The following is a 19994-nucleotide window of genomic DNA, read 5'->3' as shown; positions in this document are numbered from 1 at the left end:
TTATATGTAGGCATAGGCATTTAAAAATTGTACATATGGGAAGGACACTGAGTAGCCAAAAGGAGAATCGGAAATTTAGTTTGCTATCCACCACCTATTTGCCCTTATTCTGGTTACAATGCATTACTTTCCTTCAGAGGGATCACCCCTTTCCCCCCTTTCAGTTCAATTATTTCTTCAGTGTTGACTCAACCCCGAGGAGCTACACATGAGAGGGGAGGTAAAGTTTTGACCTGCTATTTCCATCTTGCCATTGTAATGCCTGAGAATGGGCCAGCCAAATTGAAAACAGATCTGAGAGATGGAGAAGAAAATGTCCCCATGATTTTGACTAAGATATGAATCCGCCAGTAATCCTCTATGCTTTTTAAACCAGTTCAGCTATGGAACTAGTACTTGCAACCAAAAAAGTCCTAATGGATTTGTTGCAAAATCATGGTTAAAGACATTATCCAGTTCCATGCCCCTTGTATAAGGTTCTTCTTTGTTAAATGCTTTAAAAATCTTAATATCAGCAAAAAGTATCTGTTGAAGAATTAGCATTCTTCCTCTCACATAATTATGTAACCTGCTAAATTTCTCTTCTTGCCTTTCCTGTCAGGAAGCTCAGAGTTAAATTAATGTTCAAGTAAATTCCTTATTATCCCTGGCTCTTGGCATACTTTTTGTTTTTCCTTTAATTTTCATGATTTTATGTTTCACTTTAGCATCCTTATTGTATATAAGGCTGTTACCATAAACAACCTTGAATCTCTTTTAGAAAGAGAATAAAATCAGTGTCTGGCACAGAAACAGAATACACATTTGTTCAGTTAAAAAAAATGCATCTATTAGCAAAGTATTTCTGTCAGAAATGGAACAATCAGAGATGTCACATATGGTGGTGTACTTTACAATACTTTCTTTAAAAAAAAAAAAAAAAAAAAGAGTGGAGATCACCGTACCTACATTCGGAAAATATACCAAATGTATCTGAGAGTCTTAAAGCAAAAGGAAAGAAAAAGGCAAAACCTGGGTTCTAACCTATGCTTAGGCATGGAGGTGGGCCAGAGGGATGAGGAAATAACAGACCTACAAATAGGTTGTTTTGTGCTTGGGTAGAATAGGTTCTAGTTCTAGAAGAAGCCAATAGTAAAAGAATGTAAACTCCATCTTCAGAAATATGTCCCCAGCAGTTTCAATCTGTTTGTTCAAGAGGACACGTGGGCAATCATGGGAGAAGCAAATTGTGGTCTGATACTTCTATCTCTCACTTTGAGGTACTTTGAGGGTACCTGAAAGTTAACCATCCTGGCTAACGTGGTGAAAACCTGTCTCCACTAAAAAATACAAATAAATAAATAAATAAATAAATAAATAAATAAATAAATATCCGGGCGTGGTGGCGGGCGCCTGTAGTCCCAGCTACTCGGGAGGCTGAAGCAGGATGATGTGAACCCGGGAGGCAGAGCTTGCAGTGAGCCAAGATCGCGCCACTGCACTCCAGCCTGGGCGGGCAGACGGAGACTCCGCCCTTAAAAAAAAAGAAAAACAAAACAAAAAAAACAAAACAAAAAAAAACCCTGTATCATGCTTAGTTTGGTAAACCTAAATTATTTAAGGGTCTCATTGACCAAAAAATTGCATTACCTATTTTGGTAGCTAATGCTTAAAATAAAACTGCAGAATGTAGTCATACTTTTGTAAGAATAAGTTTCTTAAACTATTAGGTATAAATGGTGATCAGATATTTTATTAAGGGGTTGTAAGATGGAAGACATAGCAAAAGCAGAAAAGAGATTAAAAAGAGGTGGCCAGTAGGAAAGCAATTTTTGCACTTACCAAAGTTGGCCTAGTGTCAGTCCTGTTTACCTTAAGAAGTTGATTGAGAGAAGCAGAAGTAGTACATGGCACTCTCAATCACCAGGCTCCAAACGCATTTTTGACCCGCATATGAAATAAAATTTCTGTGTATATGTACAGCTGTTATAAATTAACATGGCATACACATGTGACTTTTTTCATAAATTTCTGTTACTCTACTTGATTCTGAGCTTTAAAAATTTTTGCCAATCTTTAGGCTATTTTTTTTTTTTTTTTTTTTTTTGCTGTAGAAAAGGTTGTCACCTTATTTAACTTGCAAACAAATGCATTTTCCTGATAAGTCCTAAAAATACTGTAAGCTTTAATGTTCATTTTATTGAATTTCCTTGCCTTATGAGAATATTAGAAGAGTAAGTGGGAAAAATACTAGAGTTTAGGACATATCAGCGTATAGGCATAAAAAACCAATATCCTGAAACACCTGTTACATCTGGCCCCTGAACAAGGTATATCATTTCCAATGAATTCTGCAGTTAGATGTATGTGTTTAATAAAAGCAGACACAAAATTTTATATCCAAAAATGATCAAGCAAGGTCAATGGTAAAAATGTTAGAAAGTTGCAGCCTTTTTATTTAGTACCCAGAGAATGCCAGTAATTTAACACATCTTGATAATTGTTGCTCACAGAGTTTTGACAAGAACAAAAATAAATATAACTTCTATGCCTTCTTTGGCATGTTGTAAATTCAGAATGATAGCCATTTCTTTAGCAGCATTGTGAGAAAAAAAACATTGTAAAATGCACTACTGGATTTGGTCTTACATGATAAAAAATGTAGTATAATAAATGAAAACTTTAATGTCAAAAAACCCAATGGTTTAAAGAAAACATTAATAAAATAAATGGTAACATAAAATTCATAATATAGTCAGAAAAATAAAAGTTTTTGAACATTGGGGATTGTTTAACTGCAGCTTTTAAGTACATGTAAATCAAATTTACACACAACTTTTATTTAATGCCATTTCAGTCTTCAGAAATGCAATGAAATGTCAGTGTGTGTATATATATATATAGTGTGTATATATAATATCAGAAATAAGTTTAGGAATTCAAAAGTGCTTGGGACGTGTTGGCAAACTAATTTTTTAAAAATGTCGCTACAGCAAACTGTGGTTGCTTCATAAAGCCTATGTAACTCTCCACTACCAACAGTACTTCCTGTTTTTTTTTTTTTTTTTTTAATCAAACAGAAAAATCACCTTCTCCCTTTTTTGTACTACGGAATTTAATGCAAGATAAATTCTAACTTACAAACCATGCTGGCATTTGGATATTTAAGGTTTCATGTGTAACTTTTTAAATCGTTTTTTTTTTTTTTTTTTTTTTTTTTTGGAACGGGGTTTCCCCCTTGTTGCCCAGGCTGGAGTGAAATTGGCGCAATCTTGGCTCACTGCAACCTCTGCCTCCTGGGTTCAAATGATTCTCCTGTCTCAGCCTCCCGAGTAGCTGGGATTACAGGCATGCACCACTACCCCCAGCTAATTTTGTATTTTTAGTAGAGACGGGGTTTCTACATGTTGGTCAGGCTAGTCTCAAATTCCTGACCTCAGGTGATCCACCGCCTCAGACTCCCAAAGTGCTGGGATTACAGGCATGAGCCACTGTGCCCGGCCGGCTGTTTCTTGATAGACTGCTTTCCTGCTGCTAAAAATAATTTTATCATACTAAAAAGCAAACCTACATATTTGTTATAAATGGTAGCAACTTCAGAGAGAATGAATTTGGAAAGAGAAAGAAAATGTGACCTGAGCAATATTAGTTCATAGGAAACATAAAAGTAAATAACCTAATTGGTAACATTTTGACAATTTTTAAGAAACGAATGCAGTTAGTACATTCTCTATAACTGTCCACCTAAAATTAGATGCTTAATATCTTTTGAAGAATAAGTTAGTTCCCATAACTAGACAGTTGGAATTACAGCAAAACAGTCATCCACAGAAGCTCTATTGCCCAGCGTTTAGAAATGTGAATACAAAGCAAACCCTAACTTGGCAATTACATATATACATATATATATATATATATATATATATATATATATATATATATATATATATAAACATTTAGCTAAAATTTATTTAGTGAATAATTGAAACATACATAATTTGCCAATATAATGTAAGCTTGGATTTCCATATTCTAAAAGTACTATTATGTTTTTCTAAATATTTCAAAGAAACTTATGTCTATAATTTAATATCTTCAAGTATAGTTCCTTTCTCTCTTATGTATTAGCAACCAAACTGAATTTTAGGTGATCAAGCATAACATTTTATTCAAAGTATATGATGGAATTCACTATACTGTAAGACTAAAACCAGGAACAGTGCATCCATTAGTATATGTTGTGAATAATCACTATCAATGCCACTATATTCCCACATAAAAAGGCAAATAGCCCACTATTGATTTATTCTGCTAATTTCAACAATCATTGATCTTGAGGTACATGCCAAAAATGCCTGAATAACCTTTGAAATGTAAAACAAAAATGTTTTCAAGAAGTTTAATTGCAGTTGGCCAATATATATTTAATATGGTTTGCATTTTTATTTTGAAATAGTATTGTGACTTAAAGGATTTCTAGGTCCTAAAATCTGGAAAAGGGATCTAGAAAAATTTGGACTCCATGATTAATTTGGATTCAATCTTTCTGTGCTTTTTTTTTTCTTTGTAACAGGAATGGGATGGCAGTTGGGGGGAATAAAACTTCTTATGCTATATAGGTCATGTACTGTGAGAAATAACACAAAACTATGGATTTAAAAACAACATATGCAGAAATAACCACCAATCTCTGTCTACCTCCACATCACTTTATCATAGAAGTTCATTAATTGTGATTAAAAAGCTTAAAAGATTTTAAGAGAAAAGGTAGATTGAGAAGTAGAAAGGAAGTAGGAAGGAAATTGTGCAAAAAAAAAAAAAAAAAAAAAAAGAAACAGTTTATTAGATACTCTGACCCTGGGACACACTGTTCCTTTCCCCAAAAATATCTTCCCTGATAAGAACTGAATTTAAAATTATTCTCACCTTGTTAGATTGCCTGAAGATCCAGCAACTAGAAACTTGATTAATGCACAACTTCCTTAAAAATGCCAATTAACTATTAGCCACTGACAGAAAAATGTAAATTAATTTAATAGGATAGTTTTCCTTTCAACTTTTTAGCTGGAAATATCTGTTCTGAGAGAATGGATATCCTGATTTGGGGAAGAGGAAGAGGAAGGAACAAGGAGTAATGACCACAACCACACAGAATCTTTCTGGGGATAGGGTAAACTTTGTTGATGGAGTATTGCCGTGAGGTGCTCAGGGAGGATAGATAGCATGAAGGGGCTGGAAAGCCAGCAGAAAGAGAATGTACAGAATACCACAAATATGCTTTGCCTACTTTAAAGCCTAAGTTTTCTCGTGGGCCTTCGGGTCAATATAAATGGTTGTTTTCCTTCTTCATATATGAAAGACTTCTATCTAGAAAATACTAGTCAATCTGTATGCAAGTTTCTCTGGGCACTACTATTTTAACATGTTGTTCCAATGGGCAGACATTATAAATACCAAGCATCTGTTCTTAAGGTTGTGGGTTGCCTAAACATATGGAATCCCTTTGAGCCAAACACAGGTGCTATCAAAACTGCTTTATTGTGTTGAATTACCAATGACAATAAATTACAAAAAACAATGTTTAGACATTGCTGAGTCTAACAAAATAGGCTGAAGTTTGATCTTTGTGAAAGGACTTGAAACCATTTTTTTTCCCCCCACAAAAATCCCCATCACCAGCACTGCATTCTAATTTTCTTGAAAATTGTTTCCTGAGTTTATTCCTGGTAGTATGTGCTTAAGGACAACAGGTTGTTAGTCTATTTGAGCAAACCTGATGTTTTCTCTAAGAAAAACAAATTCAATATCCTCCCCCTTCAAGAACAATAAAACCCCAAACTGTGCTATCATTAAATACTACCAAAAACCATTAACTAGAAAAACACAACGCAAAATAATTATTCAAGAACCCATTAGAAACCACAGTATTCTAAAGTCTTATAGAAAAGATGTGTTTTTACTAGTTAAGCATTGATAGAAGGCCCATCAAAAAATGTTCAAATCTGCATTTTTGGCTACAGAATTCTAGCCAAACTGGACAGGATTAGGCATCCTTACCTGGGCTCCTTCTACAAAATTGCAGTATATTTTGAAGCTTTCCCATATAATAAGGTTTCCCCCTACTACTGTTGTTAAGCTAGCATATTTGAGTTTTTCAGTAGAAAACCCTCAAACAATTATCGGGTACATCCAGTAGCATATCTGTGTCTTTTATACACTGTCGATCCTCACTGGGTGATCAGAAATCATGCTGTTCATTGTTTAATTCTTATAGTGTTCCTTTTATGATAGGACTGTTATGGCATGATCTTTCTGAGCAAGCTAATTTAAAATTAATTAAGACTGTCTACTTTTTAAAGCCATTGATTATAGAAAACTTGGAAGTTATTTTGTAATCATTTTTCATTTTCCAATTTCACTTCCCCTAATTTTATTACTTAAAATACATCGATGGAAATAGTAGCTCTGTCCTGAAAACTTCAACACCAAATTCACACCTCTGAGTTTGACGTATCAATTCTGATAGGAAGAAGGTATAACAGCACAAGATAATGACAGAAGGAAAATAAGTCAGAATATATACATACAAACTGTTACATGCAAGTACATATAGTAATAAAGCAAATGAGAAAAAAAAAAGCCAAATGGAACATAAAAAGCCATAAGACATGATACCTACTTCTAAGTAATTATTTTTCATGTGGCATAAATTGTTCTTTAATCTCTTTCAATTATTTCCAAAAGATACCTCAAAATAAGAATACATACTTTTATATATCACACCCAGGAAAAAGATCTTTGTGCATGGGGTATAGATTATTTACATTACAAAGAGAATATGTATAGTTTCTTTTATTAAGTACCAAAGTTACAAGTTTCCTAGTCTAAATTGTATAATTCAGCACTCAGTAATCAACTTTCTCTCTGAATGAAGCAAAGTAAAATACATAGCAAATAGTACACCTAACACACACAAGTAGTTCACTTATATTCACTAAAGAAAACTGTGATATCCTCCAGTTTACATTCATGAATTCTTTCTGTCAGCAGTAGTAGTAGTAGTAGTAGTAGTAGTAGTAGTAGTAGTAGTAGTAGTAGTAGCTGCTGCTGTTGTTGTAGCAATGGTATTTTCTTCAACAACGTGAAATTATTCTTTAGCATTTCATCATTTAGAGAAAAGAATACATACTACACAGTGGTTCTGAATTATACATTAAATAAGACCAATTTGGCCAGTTTTTTTATAAATATGATTTTGAAATGTGCTCAAATTTTATGTAGACCATTAATATTATTCATATTTAAAATGTTAGTTTATCTTTATGAAGTAAAATGATTAAGTAGCATTGTCTAAAATTTACTGTAATACAATATACTATATCATGTGTGCTATATGCACAAGTCCACTACAGTAAGATGTCAACTGTATTATCATAGGATTCAAGGTAGAATAATATGCTACACTGTACTTCAAAGCACATTGAAGTCAGAAAAACAACAGTGTAGTTCATTTATAAAGGGGATAGATGATGATTAAATCCAATTGGTTAACTTGAAAGTCGGTTTATATAACACCAGGATAGTGTCAACACTACATACTTTATTTTCAAAGGCTTAACTATGACCTATTTATAAGATTACACCAACAGTATAAAGCCTTTGGAAAAAAAAAAAGCTTCACTTGTACTAAATTTCCATGTGATGTAAAATTTACAGAAGCCTTATAAAAACCTTTATTTCTAAATGAGGCCACTTATGGATAATATACAGATCTGCCTGCACACATTATCTGAGACGTAATTCTTCTATAAAAACTTTGGCACCAACTATATCAATAATTCATATATTAGCACAAATGTATTTTGCTCTGGCACCAAACCACTATGTTTACATTTTAGTACAGTGAGTCAAATGAATGGAGTCCTTTGGTTTTACAGAATAACTAGCTTTTATAATATGTTTTTATTGTTTTTCTTTTTTTAAAAAAGTCTATCATTCAGGATCTGATGTTAAAAAATACTAACATTGCTTGTCATTATACTACTATATATATATATATACTGATTGTTGGTAATGACGCCCCAAACCATAATTGTATGAAACAAGAAAAAAATATTAAAGTAACTTTATTTGAAAGGAATTTTAGAAGCTAGTGTGCAGAGAAGTTGTGAGGACCTGGTGGACACCAATTATATGCTTAAATAAACACTTGAACACTACTGCAAACACATAGTATGAATATTGTGGACCTGTGCATGGTTTTTTAAATCTCACTTCCCCTAAAAATGGGGATTTAATATTACTTAATATTCAAGTAATTAAGCAGAAAACGATGCCTTTGATAAGATTAGGAAAAAAGCCACACATTTAATTTCATCTTCATCCAGTTTGGCCTAGGAACACCACAAATCTTACAGGCCAGTTGATGTTCGCTTTTTCATGCTCCGTCGCTGGGCTAAGCTTGAAGCAGCTACAGGCTCTAGGACTGGTTGAAAGGTCTTGTGAGTCAGGGCAGAGTATGTTGCAACCATTGCTCCCTAAAGTAATGAGAAAATGTCACAAACTAAGTACAAATTCTGGAGTTAAAAAAAAAAAACCATTCACATGATATTATGAGACATACATCTAGAGCAAAATGTCTTTTCCTAGGAAAATAATTGAATATATTAGATCTGTGCACTGATGAATCAATATTACTTGTATGTTTTTCATTTCAATAACTATGCATTTTACAAAAAATTGTTAAAACACTAATATTTAAAACCTTGGTTCAATGTATATGGATATAGGAATGGTTTCATGAACAGTTATAAATTAAGAACAGCAATCTTTTGTTTCAATATGAAACTTGCATTTAGCCCAATCCTAATTCCAGCATCTCTCAAAAGCAAGGCGGGTACAATCAAGAAATTTTTCTTGTTTCATCTGAAAGGCAGTGGAAAAGTAAGCTAAGAAAAGCACGTGGTTGTTAATATAAAAAAATCTATCTTTAAAAAATAAAGATATTTTAAGGAATTATTTAAGTATCATTAGCAAGTGGCACACAATGGGTTTATTACATATCTGATATTTTGAAGGCACATAAAAGTATGTTTGTTTTACCTTAACAACATGTGACACATCATTTCTCTTTGGCTGATCATTTGGCAACTGGTCTCTGTGAGTTATCCATGAGTGCTTTAATATTTGTTCAGTAGTATACCGCTGACGTGGGTCCATATGAAGCATATGGGAAAGCAAATCCTAAATTAAAATGTAAAAAAGCGTGTGTGTGTATATATATACACACACACATACATACATACATATAATTTTACATTTACTGAAAATGTGACAGCATCGATAGCCTTGCAATCTATTTATTTTACCTACATTTATGCAAAGTAAAATCTATACTCTACACAGTTAACTCTCAAGAGAATCTTGAGAGAGATTTTTCAATATATATTAAATCCCTATACAACACTTTTAAATCGGAAGATGCCAAATCTGTGGAATTAGATGTGTGATTAATGAGGGAGGAGGAAAACGCAAAATGGCAGAAGTTATCCTGGAATATGCTAAATGTTCAGCAGGAGACAGGAGCTACTGAACTTTGCTGTTAAGCTGGGCCCCAAGGTGTAAGGGTACGTGTACACAGATAAAACATAGAAGGGAGGGCCCCATGTAGTTAATCCATTCAATAAATGGTGGCTTACTATATAACATATTAAGAAAGCAAACCATAAATCCAATGTTAGCAACTGGCTTCTATCATAGCAGTGCTCAGAGCATTGTAAGTTTTTCATCAGAGTAAGTGTGAGTTTGCTTATGTTATCTCTGTTGTAACAAAAAAAGTTGTAAATTTAATACAACCACACAGGAAAAGTTTTCAGTATATTAAGAGATGTAATACTTTTAAATAAACTGTCTCTCCAAAGTGTCTTTTAGAGAAATGAGAAGTAAACTCCTTAAGAAGCATTTTCGGAGAATCTGGCAAGATGGCCAAATAACAGCTCTGGTCTGCAGCTCCCAGCGAGACTAACGCAGAAGGTGGGTGATTTTTCCATTTACAACTGAGGTACCCAGTTCATCTCATTGGGACTGGTTAGCCAGTGGGTCCAACCCACAGAGGGTGAGCAGAAGTAGGGTGGGAGCATTGCCCCACACGAGAAATGCAAGGAGCCAGGGGACCTCTCTCCCTTAGCCAAGCAAAGCCTTGAAGGACTGTGCTACCCAGCCCAGATACTACGCTTTTCCCACGGTTTTTGCAATCCACAAATCAGGAGATTTCCTGGTGTGCCTACACCACCAGGGCCCTGGGTTTCAAGGACAATACGGGGCAACTGTTTGGGCAAACACTGAGCTAGCTGCATTTTTTTTTTTTTCATACCCCAGTAGTGCCTGGAATCCCAGCGAGACAGAACCATTCACTCCTCTGGAAATGGGGCCGAAGCCAGGGAGCCAAGTGGTCTCGCTCAGTGGGTCCCACTCCCACGGAGCCCAGCAAGCTAAGAACCACTGGCTTGACATTCTTACTGCCAGCACAGCAGTCTGAAGTCAAACTGGGACAACTGAATTTGGTGGGGGGAGAGGTGTCCACCATTACTGAGGCTTGAGTAGGTGGTTTTCCCCTGACAATGCTAAGGGGGCCAGGAGGTTTGGACTGGGCAGAATTCACCACAGCGCAGCAAAGCGGCTGTGACCAGATTGCCTCTCTAAATTCCTCCTCTCTGGGCAGGGCATCTCTGAAAGGCAGCAGCCCCAGTCAGGGGCTTATAGATAAAACCCCCTTTTCCCTGGGACAGAGCACCTGGGGGAAGGGGCAACTGTGGGCGCAGCTTCAGTAGACTTAAACTTTCCTGCCCCCCGGCTCTGAAGAGAGCAGCTGATCCTGACAAGGAGGATTCTCCCAGCACAGCGCTCTAGCTCTGCTAAGGGACAGACTGCCTCCTAAAGTAGGTCCCTGACCCCTGTGCCTCTGACTGGGAGAGACCTCCCAACAGGGGATCAACAGACACATCATACAGGAGAGCACCAGCTGGCATCAGGCTGGTGCCACTCTGGGACGAAGCTTCCAGAGGAAGGAGTAGGCAGCAATCTTTGCTGTTCTGCAGCCTCCACTGGTGATACCCAGGTGAACAGGGGCTGGAGCGGACCTCCAGAAAGCTGCAGCAGACTTGCAGAAGAGGGGCCAGACTGTTAGAAGAAAAACTAACAAACAGAAAGCAACAACATCAACATCAACAAAAAGAACCCCCACACAAAAACTCCATTCAAAAGTCATTAGCCTCAAACATCAAAGACAGAAAAATCCACAAAAATGAGGAAAAACAAGCACAAAAACGCTGAAAATTCCAAAAAACAGAATTCCTATTTTCCTCCAAATGACCGCAACTCCTCTCCAGCAAGGGCATAAAACTGGACAGAGAATGATACTGATGAATTGACAGAAGTAGGCTTCAGGAGGTGGGTGGTAATAAAGTCCTCTGAGCTAAAGGAGCATGTTCTAACCCAATCCCAGGAAGGTAAGAAACTTGATAAAAGGTTACAGGAACTGCTAACTAGAATAATCAGTTTAGAGAGGAACATAAATGACCTGATGGAGCTGAAAAACAGCATGAGAACTTCGTGAAGCATTCACAAGTATGGATAGTTGAATGGATCTAGTTGAATCGATCAAGTGGAAGAAATGATATCAGAGATTGAAAATCAAATTAATGAAACAAAACGTGAAGATTAGAGAAAAAATAATTAAAAGGAACGAACAAAGCCTCCAACAAATATGAGACTATGTGAAAAGACCAAATCTACGATTGACTGATGTACCTGAAAGTAATGGTGGGGAGAATGGAACCAAGTTGGAAAACACAATTCAGGGTATCATCAAGGAGAACTTCCCCAACCTAGCGAGACAGGCCAACATTCAAATTCAGGAAATACAGAGAACACCACTAAGATACTCCTTGAGAAGAGCAATCCCAGGACACATAATCATCAGCTACTCCAAGTTTGAAACAAAGGAAAAAATGTTAAGGGTAGCCCGAGAGAAAGGTCGGGTTAACCTACAAAGGGAAGCTCATCAGACTAACAGTAGATCTCTCTGCAGAAACCCTACAAGCCTGAAGACAGTGAGGGCCAATATTCAACATTCTTAAAGAAAAGAATTTTCAAACCAAAATTTCATATACAGTCAAACTAAGCTTCATAAGCAAAGGAGAAATAAAATCCTTTCCAGACAAGCAAATGCTATGAGATTTTGTCACCACCAGGTCTGCTTAAAAGAGTTCCTGAAGGAAGCATTAAATATGGAAAGGAAAAACTGGTACCAGCCACTGCAAAAACACACCAAAATATAAAGACCAATGACAATATGAGGAAACTGCAACAACTAATGTATAAAATAACCAGCTGGCATCATGATGACAGGATCAAATTCACACATAACAATATTAATCTTTAATGTAAATGGGCTAAATGCTTTCCATAAACAGAACCAATGACAAAAACCACGATTATCTCAATAGATGCAAAAAAGGCCTTCAATAAAATTCAACACCACTTCATGCTAAAAACTCTCAATAAACTAAGTATTGATGAAACATACCTAGAAATAGTAAGAGCTATTTACGACAAACGCATAGCCAATATCATATTGAATGGGAAAAAGCTGGAAGCATTCCCACTGAATACCGACACAAGACAAGGATGCCCTCTCTCACCATTCCTATTCAACATAGTATTGGAAGTTCTGGCCAGGGAAATCAGGCAAGAAAAAGAAATAAAGGTATTCAAATAGGAAGAGAGGGAGTCAAATTGTCTCTGTTCACAAATCACATAATTGTATATTTAGAAAACCCCATCGTCTCTGCCTAAAAACTCTTTAAGCTGATAAGCAACTTCAGCAAAGTCTCAGGATACAAAATCAATGTGCAAAACCCACAAACATTCCTATACACCAATAATAGACAAGCAGAGAGCCAAATCGTAAGTAAACTCCCATTCACAATTGCTATAAAGTGAATAAAGGAATACAACTTACAAGGGATATGAAGGACCTCTTCAAGGAGAACCACAAACCACTGCTCAAAGAAATAAGAGAGGACACAAACAAATGGAAAAACATTCCATGCTCATGGATAGGAAGAATCAATATCGTAAAAATGGCCATAGTGCCCAAAGTAATTTATACATTCAATGCTATCCCCATCAAGCTACCACTGACTTTCTTTGCAGAATTAGAAAATACTAATTTAAGTTTCATATGGAACCAAAAAAGAGACCCTATAGCCAAAACAATCCTAAGCAAAAAGAATAAATCTGGAGGCATCAGGCTACCTGATTTCAAACTATACTACAAGGCTACAGTAACCAAAACAGCATGGTGCTGGTACCAAAACAGATATATAGACCAATGGAACAGAACAGAGACCTCAGAAATAACACCAAACATCTACAACCATTTGATTTTTGACAAACCTGACAAAAATAAGCAATGGGAAAAGGAGTCCCTATTTAACAAATGGTGCTGGGAAAACTGGCTAGCCATATTTAGAAAACAGAAATTGGACCCCTTCCTTATACCTTATATAAAAATTAACTCAAGATGGATTAAAGACTTAAATATAAAACCTAAAACCATAAAAGCCCTACAAGAAAACCTGGGTTATACCATTAAGGACACAGGCATGGGCAAAGACTTTATGACTAAAACACCAAAAGTACTTGCAACAGAAGCCAAATTTGAAAAATGGGATGTAATTAAAGAGCTTTTGCACAGCAAAAGAAACTATCATTGGCATGAACAGGCAACCTACAGAAGGGGCTAAAATTTTTGCCATCTATCCATCTGACAAAGGTCTAATATCCATAATCTACAAGAAACTTAAACAAATTTAGAAGAAGAAAACCACCCCATCAAAAAGTGGGCAAAGGATATGAACAGACACTTCTCAAAAGAAGACATTTATGTGGCCAAAAACATATGAAAAAAAGCTTACCATCACTGGTCATTAGAGAAATGCAAATTGAAACCACAATGAGATACCATCTCATGCCAGTTAGAGTGGCAGTCATTAAAAAGTCAGGAAACAACAGATGCTGGCGAGGATGTGGAGAAACAGGAATGCTTTTACACTGTTGGTGGGAGTGTAAATTAGTTCAATCATTGTGGAAGACAGTGTGGCAATTCCTCAAGGATCTAGAACCAGAAATACCATTTGACCAAGCAATCCCATTACTGGGTATATACCCAAAGATTATAAATCATTCTTCTATAAAGACACATGCACATGTATGTTTATTGCAGCACTATTTACAATAGTACAAACTTGGAACCAACCCAAATGCCCATCAATGACAGACTGGATAAAGAATAGATGGCATATATACAACATGGAATATTATGCAGCCATCATGTCCTTTGCAGGCACATGGATGAAGATGGAAACCATCATTCTCAGCAAGCTAACGCAGGAACAGAAAACCAAACAGTGGGTATTCTCACTCATAAGTGGGAGTTGAACAATGAGAACATATGGACACGGGGAGGGGAACATCACAAACTGCGGCCCATCAGGGGTTAGAGGCAAGGGGAGGGAGACGGGTGGGGGAGAGCATTAGGAAAAATACCTAATGCTTGCGGGGCTTAAAGCCTAGATGATGGGTTGCTAGGTGCAACAAACCACCATGGCACATGTATACCTACATAACAAATCTGCACATTCTGCACATGTATCCCAGAACTTAAAGTAAAATTTTAAAAAAAAACTGTTCTAATATAGAAACAAAATCATCGTATGCAAATGTTTCATCAATCGCAGAAGCAGTGAAACTAAAGACTCTAAGTAGTACTATCAGATTCTGAAGAATAATGTAATTGGTTGAAACCATGTAAGGGACTAGGGCAACCAATCAAAAGCCATACTGGGGAAAAATGTGCAAAAATAAATGGACAATTAATACTAAAAAGAAGATAACCAAGATTTCAATGAAACAAACCTAAATGGTTATTGGAAAAATGATAAAATTTCAATAGTCCGAGGATTTCTTCTTCTGGTCAAGATGAAATGCCAAGGACTGGATGTACCTATCTGCCCGAAACAACCAATTAAAAAAAGAACATAAAATATAGAATATGTCAATAGTTTTCAGGTTATCAGATGTTAGGTAATAAAAGAAAGTGATTCCTAATAGTGAGAAACAATCCGGTTAGCATTGTGATTGCTTCTGCTTACCAACCTGAGAGAGTTTTCTAGCTGCTGTGCAGGTAAGGGAAACTCAGGTGAAGCCTGGTTGGTTTGAGCTGAGGAGATAGAACTGAGACTCAGGGGAGACCAAGGCAGACATAGTTAGCAGGACAGGGTATGAAAGGGATGAGAGGAGCAGAGAGAGAGAATTACAAGGCTCTATAAAAGGTCTCACTAAAGTATCTAGCAGATTACTACTAATAAAGACATGTGAGGAAACAACCCAAGACCTTGGAAAGAACTATCTGAAAGGATTGGATGAAAATCAGGATTCACACAGGTGGGGTGTATTGCCTGTTTCCACTCGCCAAAATGGAAAACAGCATAATTCATGAAGTATATTACAGAGTATTTCGAAGCACTTTGCCTAAATAGTGAGTAGCCCTAAACACTAGTTTGGCCCTGCCTAAAAAAATTTAAAAGGAGGACTCAAAAGTATGAAACTGTTTCCAATAACTTAACTGCTGCCCAGAATAAAGTTCAAGCATACTCACAGGAAAATGAAGAGCAACCTAAACCAAAAATTAGAAGAAAATAAATAATAAACATCACAGAAGAAATAAACAAAATAGAGAAAAAAACAAATGATAAATGAAAAAGAGTTGGTTTTATGAAAAGATAAACACAATTGACCAACCTTTAATGGGACTAAGAAAAAAGAGAGATGATTGAAATAAATAAAATCCAATGGAAAAGAAGACATTACAATGATATCACAGAAATAGAATTATGAGACTATTACAAACAACTATATGCCAACAAATTGGAACACCTAGAAGAAATTGATACATTTCTGGATAAATAAAATCTATCAAAATCGAATCGATAAAATAGAAAATATGAACAGACCAATAACAAGTAGCAGGATTAAATCAGTTACAAAAAGTCTCCCATCAATGCAAATTTCGTTATCTGATGCCTTCACTGATGAATACTTAAGAACAAATACCAATCCTTTTCAAACGATTCTAAAGAATTAAAGAGGAGAGAATCCTTCCAAACTCATTGTATGAAGCCAGATTAACCCTACTGTTCTAACCAGACAGAAAGAACATAACAACAACAAAAACTATAGGCCGATAGCCTTTAAGAACATAGATGCAAAAATCCCCAACAAAATACCAGCAAACTGAGTTTAACAGCACATTAAAAACATCATTCAACATTATCACGAATAATTTATCTCAGGAATAAAAGGATGGCTCAACATATGCAAATGAATACACATAATACATCACATCAACAGAATCAAGGAAAAACGCCATAGGATAAATTTAAAATGCAGAAAAAGCATTTGATAAAATTCAACATCCATTCATGATAAAAAAAAAAATTAAACAAATTAGGTGTAGAAGAAACATACCTCAACATAATAAAGGTCACATATGACAAACCCACAAGTAACATCATACTGAATCGGGGGAGGTTGAAAGCTTTTCCTGTATGATCTGGAATAAGACAAATATGCCCACTTTTACCACTTTTATTCAGCATAGTACTGGAAGTCCTAGCCAGAATAATTGGGCAAAAGAAGTAAGGGGCATGCAAATTGGAAAGAAGGAAGTAATACTGTTACTGTTTACAGATGACATTATCTTATTTATAGAAAACCCTAAAGATGCGACCAAAAATTGTTAGAATAAACAAAGTGCAGTAAAGTTGCAGGATACAAAAGCAACATACATAAATCACTAGCATTTCTATATGACAATAGTGAACTGTCTGAAAAAGAAATCGAGAAAGCAATTCCATTTAGGAGCTGCAAAAAAATAAAGTAGACAGGAATAAATTTAACTAAGGATGTGAATGATCTCTACAATGAAAACTATAAAACAGAGTATTGGAGCAAGATGGCTGAATAGGAACAGCTCCAGTCTCCAACTCCCAGCGCGAGCGACACAGAAGACCGGTGATTTCTGCATTTTCAACTGAGGTACTGGGTTCATCTCACTGGGGAGTGCCAGACACGATCCGTGCTGGTCAGCTGCTGCAGCCCGACCAGCGAGAGCTGAAGCAGGGCAAGGCATCCCCTCACCTGGGAAAGCGCAAGGGGAAGGGGGAATCCCTTCCTAGCCAGGGAACTGAGACACACAACACCTGGAAAAAATCAAGTAACTCCCACCCCACACAGCTTTAAGCAAACAGGCACACCAGGAGATCAAGTATCCCACACCTGGCCGGGAGGGTCCTGTTTCCACGGAGCCTCCTCCTCATTGCTAGCAGCCAGCAGTCTGTGATCTACCTGCAAGGCAGCAGCCAGGCTGGGGAGGGGCCCGCCCATTGCTGAGGCTTGGTGAACAAAGCTGCTGGGAAGCCCAAACTGGGTGGGTTTCCACGCAGCTCAAGGAAAACCTGCCTGTCTCAGACTCCACCTCCTGGGGACAGGGCACAGCCACAACAACAACAACAACAACAACAACAAAGCAGCAGAAAACTCTGCAGACTAAACCACCTGTCTCTTGGCTGCTTTGAAGAGAGCAGTGGATCTCCCAACACGGAGCTTCAGATCTGAGAGAAGGGACAGACTGCCTGCTCAAGTGGGTCCCTGACTCTCTGAGTAGCCTAACTGGGAGACACATCCCCACTAGGGCAGTCTGACACCCCACACCTCACAGGGTGGGAGTACACCCCTGAGAGGAAGCTTCCCAAAGCAAGAATCAGACAGGTACAATTCCGCTGTTCAGAAATATTCTATCTTCTGCAGCCTCTGCTGCTGATACCCAGGCAAACAGGGTCTGAGTGGGACCAAGCAATCTCCAACAGACGACATTGAGGGTCCTGACTGTTGAAGGAAAAACTATCAAACAGGAAGGACACCTACACCAAAACCCCATCACAGTGACGCCACCATCACCAAAGCGACCTCAGAGGCAGATAAAACCACAAAGATGTAGGGAAAAAGCAGGGCAGAAAAGCTGGAAATTCAAAAATAAGAGCACATCTCCCGCAAAGGAGCCGAGCCTATCAGCCAAAAGCAACGGATCAAAGCTGGATGGAGAATGACTTTGACGAGATGAGAGAAGAAGGCTTCAGTCCATCAAATTCTCTAGAGCTAAAGGAGGAATTCATATACCCAGCAAAAGAAACTAAAAAAATCTTGAAAAAAGTGGAAGAACTGATGGCTAGAGTAATTAATGCAGAAGGTCATAAACTAAAATGTGAAAGAGATGAAACCATGACACGAAAGAAACACGCGTGATGTCGCACAAGCTCAGTAACCGACTGACCAACTGGAAGAAAAGAGTAATTTCAGCGATTGAGGATCAAATGAATGAAATGAAGCGAGAAAGAGAAACCAAAAAGAAAAAAAGAAGAAAAAGAAATGAACAAAGCCTGTAAGAAGTATGGGATTACAAAAAGACCAAATCTACGTCCTACTGGGGTGCCTGAAAGTGAGGGGGGGAATGGAACCAAGTTGAAAACACTTTCAGGATATCATCCAGGAGAACTTCCCCAACCTAGTAGGGCAGGGCCAACATTCAACCATAGGAAATACAGAGAACTTTTACAAAGATACTCCTCGAGAAGAGCAACTCCTAAGACACATAATTGCCAGATTCACCCAAAGTTGAAATGAAGGAAAAAATCTTAAGGGCAGCCAGAAAGGTCGCTCACAAAGTGGAAGTCCATGAGACTAACAGCAGACCTCCTGCATAACCTCCAGGCTTTCAGAAGAGAGTAGCCAACATTCAACATTCTTAAAGAAAGAATTTTAAACCCAGAATTTCATACATCCAGCCAAACCAAGTTTCAGAAGTGAAGGAGAAATAAATCCTTTTACAGATAAGTACCGCTTAGAGATTTTGTCACCACCAGGCTCCTGCCTTTACAAGAGACCCTGAAGGAAGCACAAACATGGAAAGGAACAACCGTACTACCATTGCAAAAACAAGCCAAAATGTAAAGACCATCGAGGCTAGGAAGAAACTGCATCAACTAACGAAAGCAAAATAACCACAGTTAATATCATAATGGCAGTGATCAAGTTCACACATAACAATATTAACCTTTACATGTAAATGGACTAAATGCTCCAATTAAGACACAGATCATAAAACGATAAAGAATCAAGATTCCATCAGTCTGCTGGTGCATTCAGGAGACCCATCTCACGTTTTATGAGACATACATAGGCTCAAAATAAAGGGATGGAGGGAAGATTACCAAGCAAATGGAGAACAAAGAAAAGCAGGGGTTGCAAATCCTAGTCTCTGGATAAAACAGACTTTAAACCATCAAAGATCAAAAGAGAGACAAAGAAGGCCATTGGCATAATGGTCAAGGGATCAATTCAACAGGAAGAGCTAACTATCCTAAATATATATGCAATCCAATACAGGAGCAATCTAGATTCATAAAAGCAAGTCCCTTAGAGACTTACAAAGAGACTTAGACCCCATACACAATAATGGGAGACTTCCCTAACACTCCACCGTCAAATACTAGACAGATCAACAAGACAGAAAGTTAACAAGGATATCCGGTGGAATTGAACTCATCCTGCAGCAAGCAGACCTATTAGACACATCTATAGAACTCTCCACCTAAATCAACAGAATATACATTCTTCTCAGCACCACATCTAATTTACTCCAAAATTGACCACATAATTGGAAGTAAAGCACCTCAGCAAAATGTACAAGAACAGAAATTATAACAAACTGTCTCTAACTACGCAATCAAACTAGAACTCAGGACTGGCAAAACCCAATCAAAACCAACTACGGAAACTGAACAACGTCTCTGGAATGACTACTGGGTACATAAATCCAAAATGAAGGCAGAAAT

At 37.1% G+C, this 19994-nt stretch overlaps 1 protein-coding gene across 5 annotated transcripts in view; it reads right to left on the bottom strand.

Annotated features, from left to right (window-relative positions):
- Positions 1–5498: 5498 nt before the first annotated feature.
- The window catches only part of RPS6KA6 (ribosomal protein S6 kinase A6), a 137110-nt gene continuing 122614 nt past the window's right edge, over positions 5499–19994 (bottom strand). For 4 of the 5 annotated variants that reach the window (XM_009197859.4, XM_017954138.3, XM_009197856.2 and 1 more), the window contains 2 exons: positions 9082–9222; positions 8089–8516 (listed from right to left, as the gene is read on the bottom strand). In XM_009197859.4, the coding sequence (XP_009196123.2) occupies positions 8391–8516; positions 9082–9222 (267 nt within the window). In that variant the 3' untranslated portion in view covers positions 8089–8390. Of the gene's footprint in view, positions 8517–9081; positions 9223–19994 lie in introns of all 5 variants that reach the window. The other variant, XM_003917939.5, reaches the window with a different exon arrangement.

This window comes from Papio anubis, chromosome X, assembly GCF_008728515.1.
Source record: "Papio anubis isolate 15944 chromosome X, Panubis1.0, whole genome shotgun sequence".
Lineage (NCBI taxonomy): Eukaryota > Metazoa > Chordata > Mammalia > Primates > Cercopithecidae > Papio > Papio anubis.
Note: the sequence above shows the minus strand (reverse complement) of the source record. Positions and strands in the feature narration are given on the sequence as shown.